The sequence below is a fragment of the Pongo pygmaeus genome, chromosome 8, assembly GCF_028885625.2.
Source record: "Pongo pygmaeus isolate AG05252 chromosome 8, NHGRI_mPonPyg2-v2.0_pri, whole genome shotgun sequence".
Classification (NCBI taxonomy): Eukaryota; Metazoa; Chordata; class Mammalia; order Primates; family Hominidae; genus Pongo; species Pongo pygmaeus.
The window spans coordinates 101,972,085-101,992,257 of NC_072381.2; the positions used below are offsets into that span (position 1 = coordinate 101,972,085).

Here is a 20,173-nt window from a genome sequence, read left to right on the forward strand (position 1 = left end):
AGCATCCAGGGAAAAGTGGCTGTGGATATACACACTCCATCTGAGTGGTGAGAACACTAATTGGGGGCTGGAAGAAAGATCTTGGAGGTGAGCTGGGGCGGGAGTGACGGAAAGGGTGGAGGTAGCAGGTGAGCAAACCAGCACATGGGCAGGGCTCTGGGCCACAGCAATTTATCCTCATTGGGGTTGCAACTTAATTTTCAAAAAATTTTCATCTTTTTACTCACTACTGTAGGCCCAGTGCCTCAATGAACAGGAAGAAAATTTGGGTTTAAGGCACTTTACACAAAGGCCAGTGGTCACAGAAGGAGGGAAAAACCATGGGAGGTGAAACTGTGTTTCTGCCACATTGGGGCAGCTGAACTGGCTCACTGCAAGTCATGAGCTGCTGTCATGACTACGCGCTCTCCCTGGGGCGGGATGCTATACCACAGGAAGGGGTTTTGAGGGGGCAAGAGAAAATTAAAAATAACACCAACCACAGAGATTCACAAAAGAGGAAATGCGACAATAGAGGCCATGGAAAAATATTTACCCACACTAGTAATCAAAGAAATGCATATGAAAACAATGGACTACTCTTTAAAAAATATCAAAGTAGCCGGGCGCCATGGCTCACGCCTGTAATCTAGCACTTTGGGAGGCCGAGGTGGGTGGATCATGAGGTCAGGAAATTGAGACCATCCTGGCTAACATGGTGAAACTCCGTCTCCATTAAAAATACAAAAAAATTAGTCAGGCGTGGTGGCGGGTGCCTGTAGTCCCAGCTACTTAGGAGGCTGAGGCAGGAGAATGGCGTGAACCTGGGAAGTGGAGCTTGCAGTGAGCTGAGATCACGCCATTGCACTCCAGCCTGGGAGACAGAGCAAGACTCTGTCTCAAAAAAAAAAAAAAAAATCAAAGTAGCAAACATATTTAAGATGATAATACCTGGCATTGGTGGCATTGGTGACAGCATAGCAAATAAGCAATGAAGCCCTATGTCATCACATTCACAGCGGACTACTTACTGGGAGCCTTCACGGAAATGGTGTACTCATTCTCCAGCTTGGCTTCCATCCTTACAGAGGGAGAATCCTCAGGAGAAAACTCTGCTTCCGTCGCCACCCTGTCATCCAACTTACATCTCACAATAACGTAGACAGTGGTTTCTGCCTGAAACGGGAGGCCAGTCATTGTCCCCTCTCCCTCTCAGATCCCCGTAGGGTGTTGGGCCCGAGGTTCTCCCCAGTTCTCTTGCCCTAGCTCTACCTAGTGAGAGTCCTTGGGGACAGGGTGGACTCAGTGGTCCAGTGCTGGGCAGTGAACTGTTTGCTACCAGTCCCAACGAGACAAGTCACAAAAACCAAGAGTAAATATTTACAGCAATTGGATGGAGTCATTTTATGTCTGTTGAAGCTGATAATAATAACAATAATAATAATAATAATAATAAAACTTAGCCGGGCACGGTGGCTCACGCCTGTAATCTCAACGCTTTGGGAGGCCGAGGTGGGTGGATCACAAGGTAAGGAGTTTGAGACCAGCCTGGCCAACATGGTGAAACCCCGCCTCTACTAAAAATACAAAAATTAGCCAGGAGTGGTGGTGGGTGCCTGTAGTTCCAGTTACTCAAGATGCTGAGGCAGGAGAATCACTTGAACCCAGGAAGCAGAGGTTGCAGTGAGCCAAGATCGCGCCACTGCACTCCAGCCTGGGCAACAGAGGCAAGGCTCTGTCTCAAAAACACACACACAAACACACACACACACACACACACACACACACAAAACAAAACAAAACAAAAAAAACCTTAAGGCTGATACTTTATACGCTTTTTTTTTTTTTTTTTTTTTGAGACAGAGCTTCACTCTGTCACCCAGGCTGCAGTGCAGTGGTACGACCTCAGCTCACTGCAACTTCCACCTTCCCAGGTTCAAGCAATTCTCATCCCTCAGCCTCCCTAGTAGCTGAGACTACAGACACCTGCCACCACTCCTGGAAAATTTTTCTATGTTTAGTAGAGACAGGGTTTCACCATGTTGGCCAGGCTGGTCTCGAACTCCTGACCTCAGGTGATCTGTCTGCCTTGGCCTCCCAAAGTGCTGGGATTACAGGCGTGAACCACAACATCTGGCCATTTATATGTCTTTTTATTTTATTTTGCATAGCATTTCTGTTGCATTGTTTTTAATGAAATCATTGGTCCATTTCAGAATTGGACATCTTTTTAGAGTCCTTCGCCACAGATAGCTTGAGAAGCTCTGCTCTAGACCAGTCTTGCTACTCAAGGTGGAGCCAAGGGAGCAGCAGCGTGGGCATCCCCCGGAAGCTTGTTAGAAATGCAGAATCTCAGGCCCCTCCTGGCCCCACTGAGCCAGAGTCTGCATCATAACAAAATGCCCAGGTGACAAGCGTGCACCTTGCAGCCTGAGAGAAGCCCTCCTGAGCTCTGCTCTTCATGCAGTCCTGGATTTTACCACTGGGCAAAAAGAACTTCTCGGGGGATTAATTTTCCCAAACCATCGAATAGGTCTTTTAGCTTGCTTTAAGATCTCACACCAAGCCTGCCAAATGGAGTGACTCTGCTGTGCTGGTTACGTGGGGGAATGAACCTCTCAGTCTGAACTGGTGAGGGCAGGCTCTCCAAAAAACATGAGGAAAGGAGAGATTCCTGGCCATAGCAAATCCCCAGATATTCCTCCTAAGACTCTGCTATAAAGTCCTCAGATTAGCCCTTCATGACAAGGACCATGAGAGGGTGTGGCAAGCTTGGACTTTATGACAGGTGATGTGGGGGGTGATCCTGGCTCCCGGGGCTGCTGAGGCTGCACACACATGTGCTGTGGTGGTCATCCCTCCTGCTGCAGGCCCAGCCTTGTCCCACCTACACCTTCTGCCAGGGAGCATAAGAAGCCAATGAGAATGTGTGTCTCCCCTACTGACAGCCAGGACCCAACCCCGGCCTGCCCCTTCCCCTCCCCCCAGGATCCAGAAGCCTGAAATCGGCAACAAGAATCCTGGGATAACAGGCAATCAAGACAGGAGAAGGAATGAGAGCCTGGAAAAATCACAGAGGAGAGTGAAGGAGATCATGCTTTGGTTCCAACCCTCTTTACCCATGGGCACCCAAAGCCTGACCAGAGGGGCATGGGGAAAGCAGGAAGTGGCATGGGAAGATTTAAAATGGAAATGTCCACAAAGGCATGGCCAGTAAGGCAAAGGAGTGAGATAGGCTGCGTATAAAGAACAGGGACTGTGGGGACCCGCCAACTGGGGGATGCATGGCCCATGTACAGGGTTGCTCAGCCCCCGCCAGTCATCTCAAGCCTAGTATGACCAGATTCTGATTCAAAGGAAGCTGGAAACACAGATTTTTATGCCTAACTTTTTAAAATAAAATATAAAAATAAAGATGGGAGTCTCAGCATGTTGCCCAGGCTGGTCTCAAACTCCTGAGCTCAAGGGATCCACCCGCCTCAGCCTCTCAAAGTCTTGGGATTACAGGTGTGAGCCATTGTGCCCAGCCAATGCCTAACTTTTAAAACACTATGCAGTCTAGACCAGGCATAGTGACACGTCTGTAATCCCAGCATTTTGCGGGGCTGAGGTGAACGGATCACTTGAGGCCAGGAGTTTGAGGCCAACCTGGCCAACATGGTGAAACCTCGTCTTTACTAAAAATACAAAAAAAAATTAGCTGGGCATGGTGGTGTGTGCCTGTAATCCCAGCTACTTGGGAAGCTGAGGCACAAGAATTGCTTGAATTTGGGAGGCAGAGGTTGCAGTGAGCTGAGATCTCACCACTACACTCCAGCCTGGATGACAGAGAGAGACTCTGTCTCAAAAAATAAATAAATAAACACTGTGCAGTCCAAACCAAACATGTCTGATATGGTTTGGCTGTGTCCCCACCCAAATCTCATCTTGAATTGTAACTCCCACAATTCCCAGTGAGAGGAACCTGGTGGGAGGTGATTGAATTATGGGGGGCGGGTCTTTCCCGTGCTGTTCTCATGATAGTGAATGAGTTTCATGAGCTCTGATGGTTTTAAAAAGAGGAGTTCCCCTGCACAAGTTATCTCTCTCTTTGCCTGCTGCCATCCATGTAAGACATGCCTTTGCTCCTCCTTGCCTTCTGCTATGATTGTGAGGCCTCCTTAGCCATGTAGAACAGTAAGTCCAATTAAATCTCCTTCTTTTGTAAATTTCCCAGTCTCAGGTATGTCTTTATCAGCAGTGTGAAAACAGACTAATACAATGTCTATCAGTTAAATCTGGCCCAAAGAAACAGTTGGCAACCCCATGTAGGAAGTGCTTGCCCAATGCCTCATGGCCTCAGCCTGCACAAAACCACCCACAAGGGTGAGGAAGCCAGTGCTGCCCACTGCCAAGGCTCCCACGTCCTCTCGCCTCAAGGAGCCTGCAAAGCCATCTTAGCAAAGAGCTTGTATCCATAAAGGAAGCATTCTGCTGCTCTGAACTATCATAAATGCCACACGTTTTTAATTAGGAAAGGAAAAATAATGAAAAACCATCAGTACTAAGGTAGGATTCAAATGGCAGTGGCTCATCAGTTGGGCCCTCACACTCAAGTCATCTGTAATGTATGCCCCACCCCTGAAAATCTAGTCATATGATGTATGGCATTTATCTGATCCCTTTAAAAAGCAATATTGGCCAGTTGGTTTCAGCCATCAAGCTTCAAGGCACTTCCTTCGGCCATGGCAGTGGCCAGCGATGGAGAAGCAAGCTGTCAGATGCCCAAGATGCATTTCCTTCCTCCCAGCACTAGGCTACCAGGAAGAGACACAGGCCTCTAACTCTAGGGTTAGCGTTAGTGTCTGGAATGCTCCTGTCTGCTGGTCTCCTAGGTGCTCTATGTTATTACTGATCCATAGAACAGAAGTCTTAGACTGATGACACACATCTCCCTGGGCTAGTCTCTCTCTTACTCAGGGGAGCTGGGTGTCTCCAGGGCCCGGGTAACAGGGTACTCAAAAGAAATCCCAAAGGAAGGCTGCAGTTATACTGAGGTGCAATACGAGAACCCACTCTCTTTACTACAACAAATGCATGCATTTGAAAAGCCCAAGTGCTGACATCCAGCTACCAGGCCCCCAGCAGTGCCTACCCCACAGCGAATGCGGTCCGGCTGCACCACCATCAGGTTCCCAGGCGAAGTCACCGTCGGCAGGCTCTGCTGCTTCGAGTAGGAAACAACCTTCTCGTCCTCAGGCTCAGTGTCAGTGACTGAGTCACAGCCAGAATCTACGAATAGAGGACACCGCTGAATGGGAACGGCAGGAAGGAGAACTGGTGGACATGTTCCACCCCATGAGAGCCCCAAATATTGCAAAATAGGAAATGGCTCTGAATGTCAAACTAATACAAGCAGAAGGGACTGACTCAGGAAATCATGAAAGGGGACCTAATGAAGAAAAGCCAACCAGCACGTAGGCCACAAGGCAGGATGACAGCAAGAGGGATGACAATGGTGGAGGGGAAGGCCAGAAAGTCTGAGGCTGCAGGTTTAGTCTTAACCAACGGGTTTCTGGAAGCTTTACCTGCAGACTTCCTGCAGGGATGAAGAGGAGTGAGGAAAGGAAGGAGGCCCTTTCCCCTTAGGTGGGTTCAAGTAGGGACTGTCCACTTAAAGGTCATTCTTGGAACATCAAGTAAAACCTGCACTGTCCAGAAAGCCACTAGGTCTCAGGGTTATGGCTAGCCAATGTATCCCCTCTGGAAGCAAAAGTGAAAAGCAATCATTTTCAACAAACTTTAGATAAATCTAACCAGGCTCCACAGGTAACACCTGTACCATGGAAAGATTGGAGCATGCACAGAGTCAGGGCTGGTGAGCAGGGGTGTGCAAATGTGTGTGGTATTGGCACAGAATGAGATGCTGCTGAGAACCTACCAGAGCTCTAAGGCAGGGGCTCTTAACCAGAATCTGTTAATTGATAGACCTACCTCTGAGGTTGTGTGCAAGACTGTGTGTGTGTGTGTGTGTGTGTGCACGTGCATGCACACGTGTACGCATTTGCCTGCACTTTTCTGGAGATAGTTCAAAGCATTCATCAGATCCTCAAAGAGGGCCAGAATACAAAAATGGTTAAGAATGGTTGAGAGGGCTGGGTGTGGTGGCTCATGCCTATAATCCCAGCACTTTGGGAGGCCAAGGAAAGCGGATCACCTGAGGTCAGGAGTTCGAGACTAGCCTGACCAACATGGTTAAACCCCGTCTCTACTAAAAATACAAAATTAGCCAGGTGTGGTGGCACATGCCTGTAATCCCAGCTACTTGGGAGGCTGAGGCAGGAGAATCACTTGAACCTGGGAGGCAGAGGTTGCAGTGAGCCAAGATTGCACCACTGCACTCCAGCCTGGGTAATAAGAGCGAAACTCCGTCTCAAAAAAAAAAAAAAAAAAAGAATGGTTGAGAGGAGAGAGAAGTTTCATCAGTCTATTTTTTGGGTTTGCTCTTATTCATTCCTTAACCACTTATACAACCAGCCAAATGTGTAGGTACGTGAGGGAACCCGAGGATGAATCAGACACTAACCTTGCCTTCAGAGAGTCCATCATCTAAAAGGACAGGAGAGGTGAGAAGCAAGGGTTAGTTTGGCTGATTCCTGCAGCCTGGTTTCCTGGAAGAAAATTGGCCTCTGCAGAGTTTGTGGCAACTGTCCTGGTAGAATGTTAGGGTTACGAAACAGCTGCTGATAGGCACCCTAGAAAGCTGTAACCGCAGGCTTTCACCCTAGACCCCAGGTCATGCTAGGAAGAGGCTGTGCTTCCACAACCATAAAGGCCGAGGTGGGGGCAGGGCTACAGGGCCTCAGTACCACTGTATCCTATTGCTCTAACTATAAGACACTGACCCCTGGCCTGCTCAGGCCAGCAGAGGGGCCGGGGCTTCTTCCCTAGCCATGCAGCTTAAAATCTCAGTAGCCTAGAGTGGAGGTCCCGTCCCAGAGCCTGGCATCTGACTGCTGAATGTCTATGGGCTGCCCTAAAGAGCAACGGGCAATGAGGCAGGTACTCTTGTCACTATTCCTCCTCCGTGATTTTTCCCAAGACATGCTACTCCAGAATGCCTATTTGAATGCTGCCAGGTCTTTGTCCTTGTCTGTACGTCAGGCAGAATCTAGGGTTAAGAGGTAGAGCAAAGGACCCGGAGTGTTCTAAGCAAGGCGATATGGTTTTTAGCTGGGCATCAGAACCATCAGTCTCCTCCAACTCTCCTTCCTAATCCTCTTGGCTCTCCCCTCACTCCCTGCAAAAGCTAACACAGTAAGCTGCCATTTTCTCTGCTGAATATACCCTTCCCCACACCCTTCTCTCCTTGACTGATGACTTCTAAAACAGCCAGGGCCCATCACCCTGGACAGAGCTATACATGCCACCCAAGCAACCCTCACTCAGCACAGGAGCTTGTGACGGAAAAAGCCAAAAAGATCAGGGACAATTCACAGTCTTCTTCTTAAGGATTTCATGAAGTTTCAGTTAATTATTATTAGATTCCTGGACATACCATTTTAAAAAATATTTCTGAGGTTCTTCTGGGATGAGAAAGTAATCCCATGGACTTGAAACATTCAGTTACTTAAAATAGAAAGAAGCTCCTTGGAACTATTTCTTGCTCCAGAATTTTTTAGATACTATCCTGAGTGGCCACAGTGGCTGGAGTGGCTCAAACTCTTGCCAATTACCTATTCTGATATATCACACAGGTATAACCTCTTTGGGATGGACCCACAGTGCAGTCTACCATTGTTTCAACAAAGACAAATCCTTTATTTCTCCCAAAATACTGGCCCACTAGTCTATATTTTAAGAAATTTTAAGAAACACATTGAAGTGAAAAGTCTACGGTAAGAATTCATATTAAAGTGAGAACTCTGTGCTAAGAAAATCTCAATGCAGCCAGGTGTGGTAGCTCATGCCTGTAATCCCAGCACTTTGGGAGGCTGAGGTGGGAGGATCACTTAAGGCCAGGAGTTCAAGACCAGCCTGGACAACATAGTAAAACTCTGTCTCCACAAAAAAAAAAAAAAAAAAAAAAAAAGCAATTTTAATAGAAAAATATAAAGTATTGAAATTGTCTTTAAAGAAGTAAAAAACCTGACTAAATCAATAACCATGAAAAAAAGTAATAACCATGAAAAAACACTCCTCAGTTTTAAAATAATATTTAGAGTAAAAGCCATACAACCTTCTTTGAATTGAATTTAACATTTTATTTGGGACAATGTTCTTCTTTATAATACTAATTATTTCCTACCCTGGAAAACTCCATTTATATAGGTATTACGTCTTCTAGTAAAGTTTTAAAAAATAATAAAGGATAGTCCTATTTTATATTAAAGTTATTAAAAAACAGAATGGACAGAGCAATTGAATACAAGAGATAGTCCAGAATTAAGGCTTCATTCCCATAAAAACTTAATATGGGATTTTAAAAAGCATTAAAAACCAGTACAGATCTGTTCTGTGAAAGACATTGTCAAGAGAATGCAGAGATAAGCCGTCGTGTGGGAGAAAATATTTGCAAAAGACATATCTAATAAAATACTTGTACCCAAAATATACAAAGAACTCTTAAAACTCAACAAACAGAAAATAAAAAGCCTGATTTTAAAAAAGGGCAAAAGACCTGAACAGACACTTCACCAAATAAGACACATGGATGGCAAAGAAGCCATCTGTATATCTTGAAAAGATGGTCCACATCATATGTCATCAGGGAAATGCAAATTAAAACAGCAATGAAATAGCACTACAAATCTATGAGAATGGGCAAAATCGAGAACACTGACAACACCAAATGCTAGTAAGGAAGTGGAGCAACAAGAACTTGCATGCTTTGCCGAGGTTCTTCTCCTTTTCTGGTAGGAATGCATCCTTTGCCAGTAGGAATGCAAAATGGTACAGCCACTTTGGAAGACAGACTTATAAAACTAAACACAAGCTTACAAAACAATTCAACAATCATGCTCCTCAGTATTTACCAAAAAGAATTGAAAACTTACAGTCACACAAAAACCTGCACACAAATGTTTATAGCAGCTTTGTTCAAAACAGCCAAAACTTGGAAGTGACCAAGATGTCCTTCAGTAGGTGAATGGATAAAGTGCGGTACACCCAGACAATACAATACTATTCTGCACCAAAAAGAAACGAGCTGGCAAGCCCTGAAATGCCACGGAGAAAACCTGAATGCATATTACTAAGTGAAAGAAGTCAATCTGAGCCAGGCATGGTGGCTCACCCCTGTAATCCCAGCACTTTGGGAGGCCAAGGTAGTTGGATCACCTGAGGTCAGGAGTTCGAGACCAGCCTGGCCAACATGGTGAAACCCTGTTTCTACTGAAAATACAAAAATTAGCCAACCATGAGGCTGAGAGGCTAATACAAAAATTAGCCTCTCATGAGGCTGAGGCAGGAGAATCACTTGAACCTGAGAGGTGAAGGTTGCAGTGAGCTGAGATTGCGTCACTGCACTTCAGCCTGGGAAACAAGAGCAAAACTCCATCTAAAAAAAAAAAAAAAGCCAATCTGAAAACACACTGTATGATTCCAACTATATGACATCCTGGAAAAGGCAAAACTATGGATCAGTGATTGCCAGTGGTTAGGAGGAAAGAAAGAATGAATAGGCAGAGCACAGAGGCTTTTTAGGGCAATGAAACTACTCTGTATGATAGTATACTGGTGGGTGCATGTTATTAGACATTTGTCCTAACCAATAGAGAATACAACAGTAGGTGAATCCTAATATAAACTCTGGCCTTTGGGTGAGTGATAATGATGCATCATGTAGATTCATCAGTGGTAACAAATGTGCCACTCTGGTGCTGGATGTTGATGGGGGTGGGAGGAGGCTGTGTGTACGTAGGGGCAGAGCAGACATGGAACTTTGCATGCTTTCCACTTAATTTTGCTATGAACCTAAAACCACTCTAAAATATAAAGTCTATTTCAAAATATTAGCCAGGCATGGTGGCATGTGCCTGCAGTCCCAGCTACTTGGGAGGCTGAGGTGGGAGGGTCGCTTGAGTCCAGGAAGTGGAGGTTGCAGATTATGCCACTGCACTCCAGCCTAGGAGACAGAGCGAGACACTGAGAAAAGGCAAGGACAGGACAGGAAAGGGAAAAGGGAAAGGGAAAGGAGAGGGGAAAGTGAGGGGTACTATTTAGATTCTTCCTAATTCTTATAACTCCAAAATAAAATTTAGATGGATTAGAGGTTAAAATGCAAAATAAAAATAAACAAATTTTAAAAATTAAAAAGAAAATACATGTGAACATTTTATCAGTGGTTTGGGAAAATATTTGTTAATCAAACAAACAAAAAAAAATCACAATCTAAATGAGCAAGACTTGATAACATAAATTTAAAACTTTAGTAAACAAACAAAAAACTAAAGTCAAAATGCTGTAGCAGCATCATTCCTAATAGTCAAAAGGTGGAAACAGCACAAATGTCCATCAACTGATGAATGGATAAACAAAATGAGGTATGTCCATATAATGGAACATTACTCAGCAATAAAGAGAAATAAATTTCAAAACAATATGTTGTTTTATATAAATAGAGACACATTTTCTTATTATAATAGATAAATAAGGCTGGGCGCAGTGGCTTACACCTGTAATCCCTGCACTTTGGGAGGCCGAGGCGGGTGGATCACCTGAGGTCAGGAGCTCGAGATCAGCCTGGCCAACATGGTGAAACCCTCTCTCTACTAAAAACACAAAAAATTAGCCAGGCATGGTGGTGGGCGCCTGTATTCTCAGCTACTCAAGAGGCTGAGGCAGGAGAATTGCTTGAACCCAGGAGGCAGAGATTGCAGTGAGCCAAGATTGCGCCACTGCACTCCAGCCTGGGCAACAAGAGGGAAACTCCATCTCAATAAATAAATAAATTAAATAGATAAATAAATAAAAATGAATGACGTACTGACACATGCTACAGCATGCATGAATCTTGAAAACATTATGCTAAGTGAAAGAAGATAGTCATAAAAGACTACAAATTATATGATTCCAAATATATGATATGTCCAGGACAGGTAAATCTATAGAGACAGAAAGTAGATTAGTGGTTGCTTTGGGCTGGGGAGATTGGCAGGATTGTGGGACAATAGCTAAGAGGTATGAAATTTCTTTCTGAGGTGATGAAAATATTCTAAAATTGATTGAAAATATTCTAAAATGGATTATGGTGAATATTGCACAAATCTGTGAATATATCAAAAAAACATTGAATTGTACACTTTAAATGGATAAATTGATGGTATGTGAATTATACCTCAACAAAGAAACCAATGGCAGGCTGGGCGCGGTGGCTCATACCTGTAATCCCAACACTTTGGTAGGTTGAGGCAGGTGGATCACCTGAGGTCAGGAGTTCAAGACCAGCCTGGCCAACATGGTGAAATCCCGTCTCTACTAAAAATGCAAAAATTAGCCGGGCATGGTGGTATGTGCCTGTAATCCCAGCTTCTCAGGAGGCTGAGGCAGGAGAATCACTTGAACCCAGGAGGCAGAAGTTGCAGTGAGCCGAGATCGCACCACTGCACTCCAGCCTGGGCAACAGAGCGAGACACCGTCAAAAAAAAAAAACACAAAAAAACCCAACGGCAAATCACAAACAGTTTAAAAATTTGAAGTAAAAATGACAAGGGGCTAATCTTCTTAATATATGAAGACATCACGAAATCTCTTTTAAAATACCCCAAGACCAATAAGAAGATAATTCATAAAAGAAGGAATACAAATTACCTCCCCATTCAAACAAATATCATTCATTCTCACTAGTCATCATGAGAATGCAAATGAAAATACAATGCTGTCTTGCTATTTTACCTTTTCAAATTAGAAAATGCTGTGAAGTACACTCAATAAACTTTAAACTTTAAACAGTGCGGGGTTTAAAGGTGACTGGAGGACAGATACTCCCCAGCTGCTGAGGGAAGTACAAACTGCACAGTCTTTCTGGAAAGCCATGTGTCCACACCCAGAGAAAGAGAAGGCCTTGAAAATGTTCACAGCTTTTGCCACATAATTCTATTTCCAGAAGTCTCTCTTAAGGAGGAAAATAAAAGTCCAAAATAAAGATTCGGAACCAAGAGGCTTTGCATCAGTGAAAAAACTGAAAACAACCTAAAAGACTATTAAAAACATTATTTTCAAAGAGTCCTAAGTGACGTGGGTAAAAGCTTACGGCATGCGAAGCGAAAAAGCAGGATATAAAATTATATCTCAGATGCTGCAGGATTTCAATTACATAAAAAAATGCATTTTAAAAGGTCAGAAGAAAATGTGCGGCTGGATTCTGCATGCTTCTTTCCTCTCTCCCTCCCTCCTTCCTTCTACCATTTTATGTATTTTAGTATTTTCCATAGTGAGAAAGCATTTCTTTGATAATGGGGGTAGGGTAACAGAAAAAGTAGCAACTGAATCTATTAGCTAATCTTTTTTTAAAATAGGCACAAAACCAATGCAATCTATTAGCTAATAATTTTGCCCAAGAGCCCAGCTTGACACAAATGAGATTGATGCTAATAGTGCGGCACTTGGCAGATATTTCCCAGCATTCAGACAGGCCATACAAAATAAACAATTCCTTCCAGTAGGTCTATTCATTTAGTCACCTTAGATAGCCACCAGCAGCTCACTCATTTCAGGAAGTTAGGCAGGATGTCATTCATTCTGCAGGGTTATTCTGGTGGCGCTGATTGACAAGCCACAGTGGCCTCTTCCACAATGCACTACGGAGAAGGCAGAATCCCAACAGGGCCAGGGTCCAAGCACTTCAGCAGATTAAAAGTTTCCTTCAAAGGAAATGCCCACTCAGACACAAGCACTGCTCTTACCCACCTGACAGAGTGGGGTGGTCTCAGACCTTCCCACCTGAACATGTAGATCCCTCTTGGACCACTTCCTGCTTTGAAGATAATACCACCTTTACTGTCCTGAGACTCAAATAATAATGCTTGAGCGAAGGTACTCTGAAAACCCCAAGGATCCTCCCCAGTGTAAAGTATTAAGATGCCAATAGCATCCTCACTGCTTTAAAATTTCACAATATCCTCTCAGCTTTTATGAAGTCTAGAGAAACTCTGGAGAAATGATTGAAAAAGACTTTCTGTGTGCATCTGGTTCTTCAAAGTGTCATCTATAGAGGATCCATGTAATAAATACTCCTTGAATTCTATGGCAGGAAAAGTCTGTCTCTTCAGAGAACTTGAGTGCTTTCTCTTATCAGACAAAAGGAACGAGCGAACATTGGTATATTTCACCTTTGGCCCTTGCTGCCGGGTAGCTCGGTGACAAATTTGGTTCTTAGCCTCTTTCACACTGCTGTCCAGGTCCTTGGTCTTGCCTATTTCTCTCTTTTATATTGTGTTTAATGTTTAAGACTGCTTCAAATACTTTGGAGATCCAGTCAGTATATGAGTTACTGTCTCTCAAACCAGTGTCTGGTCTGCGGAAAGTCCTTAGACACGTTCTTTATGAGAATCGGTGTCTGGGCTCTTCATTTAGATCATAATGCCTTTTAAACGGGATGAAAGAATTTTTCAGATTATATGAATGACCATGCTATAAAGGGGGTGCTGCCACAGGAGTCTGAGCCTGTGTTTGTGTCTGCAATCTCTGCAGCTAGGTCATGCTATGCTAAATGTCAGAGGTTACTGAGGAAAGAAGGGGGCAGGATGATATGGAAATGAGACATTTGTGCCAACTGAACACAAGGAGATTTTCCTGTACACTACTTTATATAGAGAAATGTGGTGGGAGATCCAAGCCCCAAAATAACACAGGGGAGACGCAGCAAGACTCCCCACAGATTGGCGAGTACCACAGCCTCCACACAGTGCACAGGACGCTGCCACAATAAACCAGCATCCTCCATGACAAAATGAACGTGGTCGATTTGCCTTTTATTTATTTTATACCTATATTTGTGTCTTGTTCATTTGTTTTGCTTTCGGAGTTGGGAAAGAACAATAAACATAAAGAATTAAATATGTATGACTATCGAACATACAAATAAAAAAAGAGTTAAACAGGCCGGGCGAGATGGCTCATGCCTGTAATCCCAGCACTTTGGGAGGCCGAGGCAGGTGGATCACGAGGTCAGGAGATCGAGACCATCCTGGCTAACATGGTGAAACCCCATCTCTACTAAAAATACAAAAAATTAGCCAGGCGTGGTGGCGGGCACCTGTAGTCCCAGCTACTCGGGAGGCTGAGGCAGGAGAATGTCGTGAACCCAGGAGGCGGAGCTTGCAGTAAGCAGAGATCGCGCCACTGTACTCCAGCCTGGGCAACAGAGTGAGACTCCATCTCAAAAAAAAAAAAAAAAAAAAAAAAAGAGTTAAATATGTCTATGCATATTTAAACAACATCAAAATCATTAATTAGTTGACACTAAAGCTTCGTAATATTTATTTCCTTTAAGGGGAATCTATACACTATTTGGGTCTGAAAAAAACTGTATGAATTTTAAATGTAATAAATATATGTATGCATTTGGACCCACAACTAAGCTACATGGAGTAGCTAATGCTAGGTAAGAGCTGGTGACAGTCATTATTATTACTCATAATGATAATGATCAAAGTTCCCATTTGTTAAATATTATGGTGACTGCTCAATAGTCCTAACCTCATTTAATCCTCAGAACAACCCTGTAAAATAGGAATCAATGCTTATTCCCATTTTATAGATGAAAATCCAGTGCCCAGAAGGAATGAAATTACCCAGCCAAGATCAAGCAGCAGCACAGAGCTGAGGTAGGAATCCACTCCCCACCCCCAGGTGCCACTGCCCTGCCTCCCTTCTAGATGTGGCCCAGGGCAGTGGAAGGTGATATCACTTCCTATTCCTGGTCTGGGGTTGTGACTCTGCAGTTCATGAAACACAACCTGGAGCTTTTGCTGTCACTGACGCCTAAAGGTGCTGCCTTGTTCCGAGCAATGCTGCCCTGGTTAGGTATGCTGTGACTTGCCACCATGGCAAAAGGGCACATTCCAAGGATGGGGTTTAAGTCAAGAAATATTTCATGCCAATGGAACCATCCATGGTCTTTCATGCCCTAGTGGCCTCCAACCCAAGGCTGCACTCTCCCATTTTCCAACTGAGCTTTCACACCACAGTGCTCACTGCCTCTTTTCACTATACAATGTCTGGTACTCGGTCGGCGCTCTGGAAGGGGTGTGGAAAAGAATGACATTTGCTGATCTTGGAGAATATTTTTCAGAGGACACAAACTACTCTTGTAAGGCAGTATTAAACGTTGAGAAATGCATAAACAGGCATGGTTCTTAAAAACAACCAGAACTGCCATTTTTTGAGCAGTTACAATATGCTAGGAACTATGCAAAACACAACATAAATTATTTCATTTTATCACAGCAACTAGATCAGTATCATTCTGCATATTTTACAGCCAAAATCTAAGTACACTGTCCAAGTCACCCAGTGTGTGCTGTAAGGCAACCTGACAACAATTTAACCAAACCCATGCTGTCATCCATCTGCCAGGGTTTCCCATACCATGAGCCATGCACCCTGGTGAGACCAGGATGATTCTAGAGTGTACAGCATCAAGTTGGATGATAAAGAATTTTTTCAAGAAAAAAAAAGTGTACAGCAAACATTCCAAAACACTGAACCACACATTAAGAAAACAGTCCCCTTTCAAATCTTTCAGTTCCACTTAAATCAAAAAGAAAGACTTCAACCAGCAAAAGAATGCCTTCAACACCTCTTTACCATGCATTTCTCCTTTTGCACCATAAAGGGAACAGGGCCTTAAGCCCACAGGCGTCTGTAGGAATCTGTATACCACAGAATTTAATACCAATGTATACTTTTTATTATCTATATTTTTATATCTACCTTCTATAGTCTATATCAGGAGATACTGGTTTTTTCATGTAGAGTGGCAAGGTTTCCTTTTAAAATATACTTACTTAGAAAATATGAATTGACTTAAAGAAAATATTAAGTTAATAGCACAACAAAAAAATTTTGGAAAGAGTGGTGATGGCTGCGCAACATTGTGAAAGTAATTAATGCCAATGAATTGTATACTTTAAATTGGTTAAAATGACAAATACTCTGTTACCTACATTTTACCACAATTTTTAAAAATTAACCTCATACACCAAAAACTGCTGAGTTGTACACTTAAAACGCGTGAATTGTATGGTACATGAATTTAAGAAAATAGTAGCACTATGGTACAAACATAAGCCAAAAACAAGGTTGGTGGTTCTCAAATGACTGAAGTTTGGGAAACGCTGCACTATGCTATTTTGCTTCCATTTCGTTAAACTAATTATTTTTTAGTTTAAATAAGGTAAAGTCAAGGTGGGAAGGCAGGATGAAGGCCTGTAGCATAAACATGCTGAATTCTTTCTCTAAGTTTTAGATACAAGGAAAAAGAAAGTGAGCAGAGAAGGAAACTAAGGAGATAAGTTCAACTGAGAATTAAGAGCTTGCCACCAATCTACTCAAAAACGGAATTAAACAGAAACGGTCACTGGGGCCAGTCAGGGGAACCTGTGTGTCTCTGTGCTGGGATGAAGTAGGGGGGTATCGTGGTTCATGTTCAAGACTTCCAGTGTGGCTGATGAAAAAAAGACTGAAGAAGATTCAAAGATTTCTTAGAAGGATGCAGACAAGCAACCTAAGTATTGGGGTTCACAGAAGAAAGGGCTGTGTTTCCTCTGCATTTGTATTTTAAGTTGAGGACTCAGATTTAACCACCACACGGGGCCAGGCGCAGTGGCTCACACCTGTAATCCCAGCACTTTGGGAGGCCAAGACAGGCAGATCACTTGAGGTCAGGAGTTTGAGACTAGCCTGGCCAACATGGTGAAACACCATCTCTACTAAAAATATACAAAAATTAGCCAGGCGTGGTGGCACACGCCTGTAATCCCAGCTACTCAGGAGGCTGAGACAGGAGAATTGCTTGAACCCAGGAAGCGGAGGCTGCAGTGAGCTGAGATCGCACCACTGCACTCCAGCCTGGGCGACAGAATGAGACTGCATCTCAAAAATAAAATAAAATAAAATTTAACCACCACACAAATGGGGCAGGAATATAGAGTTACCCAAGGTCTGGAGAAGCTTCCAGAGGCTTTTCCACTCAGGATGAAATTTCTCAGCTGTGATGATGTTCATTCATCCTACCTAAGCCACAGTGATGAAACCATGAAACAGCTATTTTTCAAAGCCCCGAATAAAATGTTCCAAAACCTGAGCTTACTACGAAGTTTCCTAGTCACATAGCAAGTGTCTACACAACACATCTGCCACGTTCTAGCACTGGCCTGGATCCCACAGGAGAATTCCAGAAGTGTGTCCTGTACAGCTGTGTCCCTTAAGGAGCTTCCAATGAATTGGGAAGATGAAGCCCCGCATGAAAAAACAGGGAGGCCGGGCGCGGTGGCTCATACCTGTAATCCAAGCACTTTGGGAGGCCGAGTCAGGAGGATTGCTTGAGCTCAGGAGTTTGAGATCAGCCTGGGCAGCATTATGAGACTCTGTCTCTACCAAAAATACAAAAAATTAGCTGGGCGTGGTGGTGTGTGCCTGTGGTCCCAGCTAATCAGGAGGCGGAGGTTGCAGTGAGCTGAGATCGCACCATTGCACTCCAGCCTGGGTGACAGAGCGAGACCCTGTCTCAACAACAACAAAAAAAAAAACAGAGAGAATTATGTGATACCTTATCACCAGGCACCAACCTGTACGATGAGACTATAAATAGAACTAAATTAAGTTAATGTTTCTAAGTGTTTAGAAAAGTGGGGCCAGGTGAGATGGCTCACGCCTGTAATCCCAGCACTTTGGGAGGCTGAGGCAAGCAGATCATGAGGCCAGGAGTTTGAGACCAGCTTGGCCAATATGGTAAAACCCCGTCTCTACTACAAATACAAAAATTAGCCAGGCATGGTGGCACACGCCTATAGTCTCAGCTACTGGGGAAGCTGAGGCAGGAGAATAACTTGAACCTGGGAGGTGGACGTTGCGCCACTGACTCCAGCCTGGGTGACAAAGCAAGACTCCATCAAAAAAAAAATAAAGAAAGAGAGAGAAAGAGAAAGACGAAAGAAGGAAGGAAGGAAGGAAAGACAGACAGAAAGAAAGGAAGAGAGAAAGGAAGAGAGAGAAAAGTGCTTGCACATGAAAAATTCAGAAGTTGAGAAAAACTTCCTAAGAGATGAAGAAGGCAAGCTCCCCTCGGTCAAATAGCACTGGGATGTTGAACTTACCCTTCTGTAAAAAAGGCATGATATTTTCTATTTAAAGTAATAAAATAATTCATTGTTCATTTCCTTATCCCTTCAACAAACACTCATTATTTATCAACGAATAATAAATATTCAAAGCCTATCCCAGGCTCCCCCAAGAAATGGAAGAGTGAGAAAATTTCTGTCCTCACTGGTACTGGAGAGACCACACAGGAGAGCTGGGAGGACTTTCCTGGCAGAGGAAAAGCATGATTAAAGGCACAAAGGCACGAGAGCAAATGATGTGTCTGGGCCACAGGAAACACCTTCTATATGGGGGAAGGGCTGTGTGAGAGGCGAAGGGAGTTTGGGTGTCTGAGAGGACCCTGATTCCCATGCAGGGTGTATACTGGAGACCTGTCAGCAAAAAGTATTCAGGAGAAAAGGAAATTCTGTAAAATACAGATTGAAAATGCAGTTTATTTTTCTTAAGTTGAAAACTATCTTTGCTTGTTTTTGAAATAATTCCAGACATTCAGGCAGAATATATCAGCTCTTTTGTAAAGTCTGGTCAAAATTGAGAACACGAGTGGCTGACCACCCATCCCACCCCGAGCAAGAGCTGCCTCCAGATGCATAAAATAACACAAACGAGTGGCTAACAAAGTGTTACCAAGTCAACATCCTGCTCTATCTGCTTTCAAGAACAAATAAGATGCTATAATTAACCAATGTCTGAAAAGGTACCACAAGCATGGTTTACAGTATGCTTAGAAAATGATTCTGAAGTAGGCTATAAACATGCCTCCTGTTTACACTGCATTTATCTTGTTTACACTGGCTATTCACTCAGAAATTCAGCATCACAGCTATTGTCATGTCCTTAGAAAGCACAAAAGGAAACCTCAGACCTGGCCTTGTGTCCAGATTCCCAGTGTGTGGATCCAGTGAAGGAGCCTTTGCTCTACTGCAAATATATGTGGGTTCACAGGGTTGGAGGTGAGAGGCTTGCAATGGTGGGACTCAAACCTTAAGTTTCAATAACCCCCACCTTCCCCCACCTTCCTGGCAAACATCAAGACTGCTTTTTCATTTTAGTCATCACCATGGGTCTTTCTTCTTTGCTCACCCACCTTGGTTATTGGGTATTGAATTTCCCGTCCAACTAACCCCCTTCACTTACAAAGCTCCCAACAGAGAGTGACAGGTATACCCAACCCACAAGTCACCAGCTACCCCCAAAGTCACATACAGTCATCAGACTGATGGTAAGAGGGTCAGTGGAATGCCAAATTCTTACCCATCAGATGTCTTACTGACACTAAAGTCAGGGGAGGGAGGAGGTGACAATTATTTAGAGGTGTTAGTGTGAGTTAATTAAAGTGACATCAATCATTGTTCTCATCACCGTCGTCATCATCATCATCATCCTCATGATGCCAAAAAGATAAGGCAGAGTCCTACAGATACTTTCCTGACTCAGACTTTAAATACAGTCATGGCCAGGCACGATGGCTCACGCCTGTAATCTCAGCATTTTGGGAGGCCAAGGCAAGCAGATCACTCGAGGCCAGGAGTTCGAGACCAGCCTGGGCAACATGGCAAAACTCTGTCTCTACAAAAAATACAAAATTTAATCAGGCATGGTGCACGCCTGTAGTCCCAGCTACTTGGGAGGTTGAAGTGGGAGGATCACCTGAGCCCAGGGAGGTCGAAGCTGCAGTGGCCCATGATTGTACCACTGCACTCCAGCCTGGGAAATAAAGTGACACCCTGTCTCAAAAAACAAACAAACAAAAAATACAGTCATGGTGGTCACACTGTCTCTATGGAAACAAAGAGAAAGTTGTAGAAACAAAGAAAGAGGAATGAATCCACTCCTTCCCTCCTTCCACACTCCCATGCTAGCTTCCAGAGGTGGTTGGAGCTGGTAACTT

At 43.9% G+C, this 20,173-nt stretch overlaps 1 protein-coding gene across 4 annotated transcripts in view; it reads right to left on the reverse strand.

Annotated features, from left to right (window-relative positions):
• The window catches only part of PIK3AP1 (phosphoinositide-3-kinase adaptor protein 1), a 127,469-nt gene that overhangs the window by 59,725 nt on the left and 47,571 nt on the right, over positions 1-20,173 (reverse strand). For all 4 annotated transcript variants that reach the window (XM_054503069.2, XM_054503070.2, XM_054503071.2 and 1 more), the window contains 2 exons: positions 5,114-5,250; positions 1,011-1,155 (listed from right to left, as the gene is read on the reverse strand). In XM_054503069.2, coding sequence (XP_054359044.1) covers positions 1,011-1,155; positions 5,114-5,250 — 282 coding nt within the window. The remainder of the gene's footprint in view (positions 1-1,010; positions 1,156-5,113; positions 5,251-20,173) is intronic.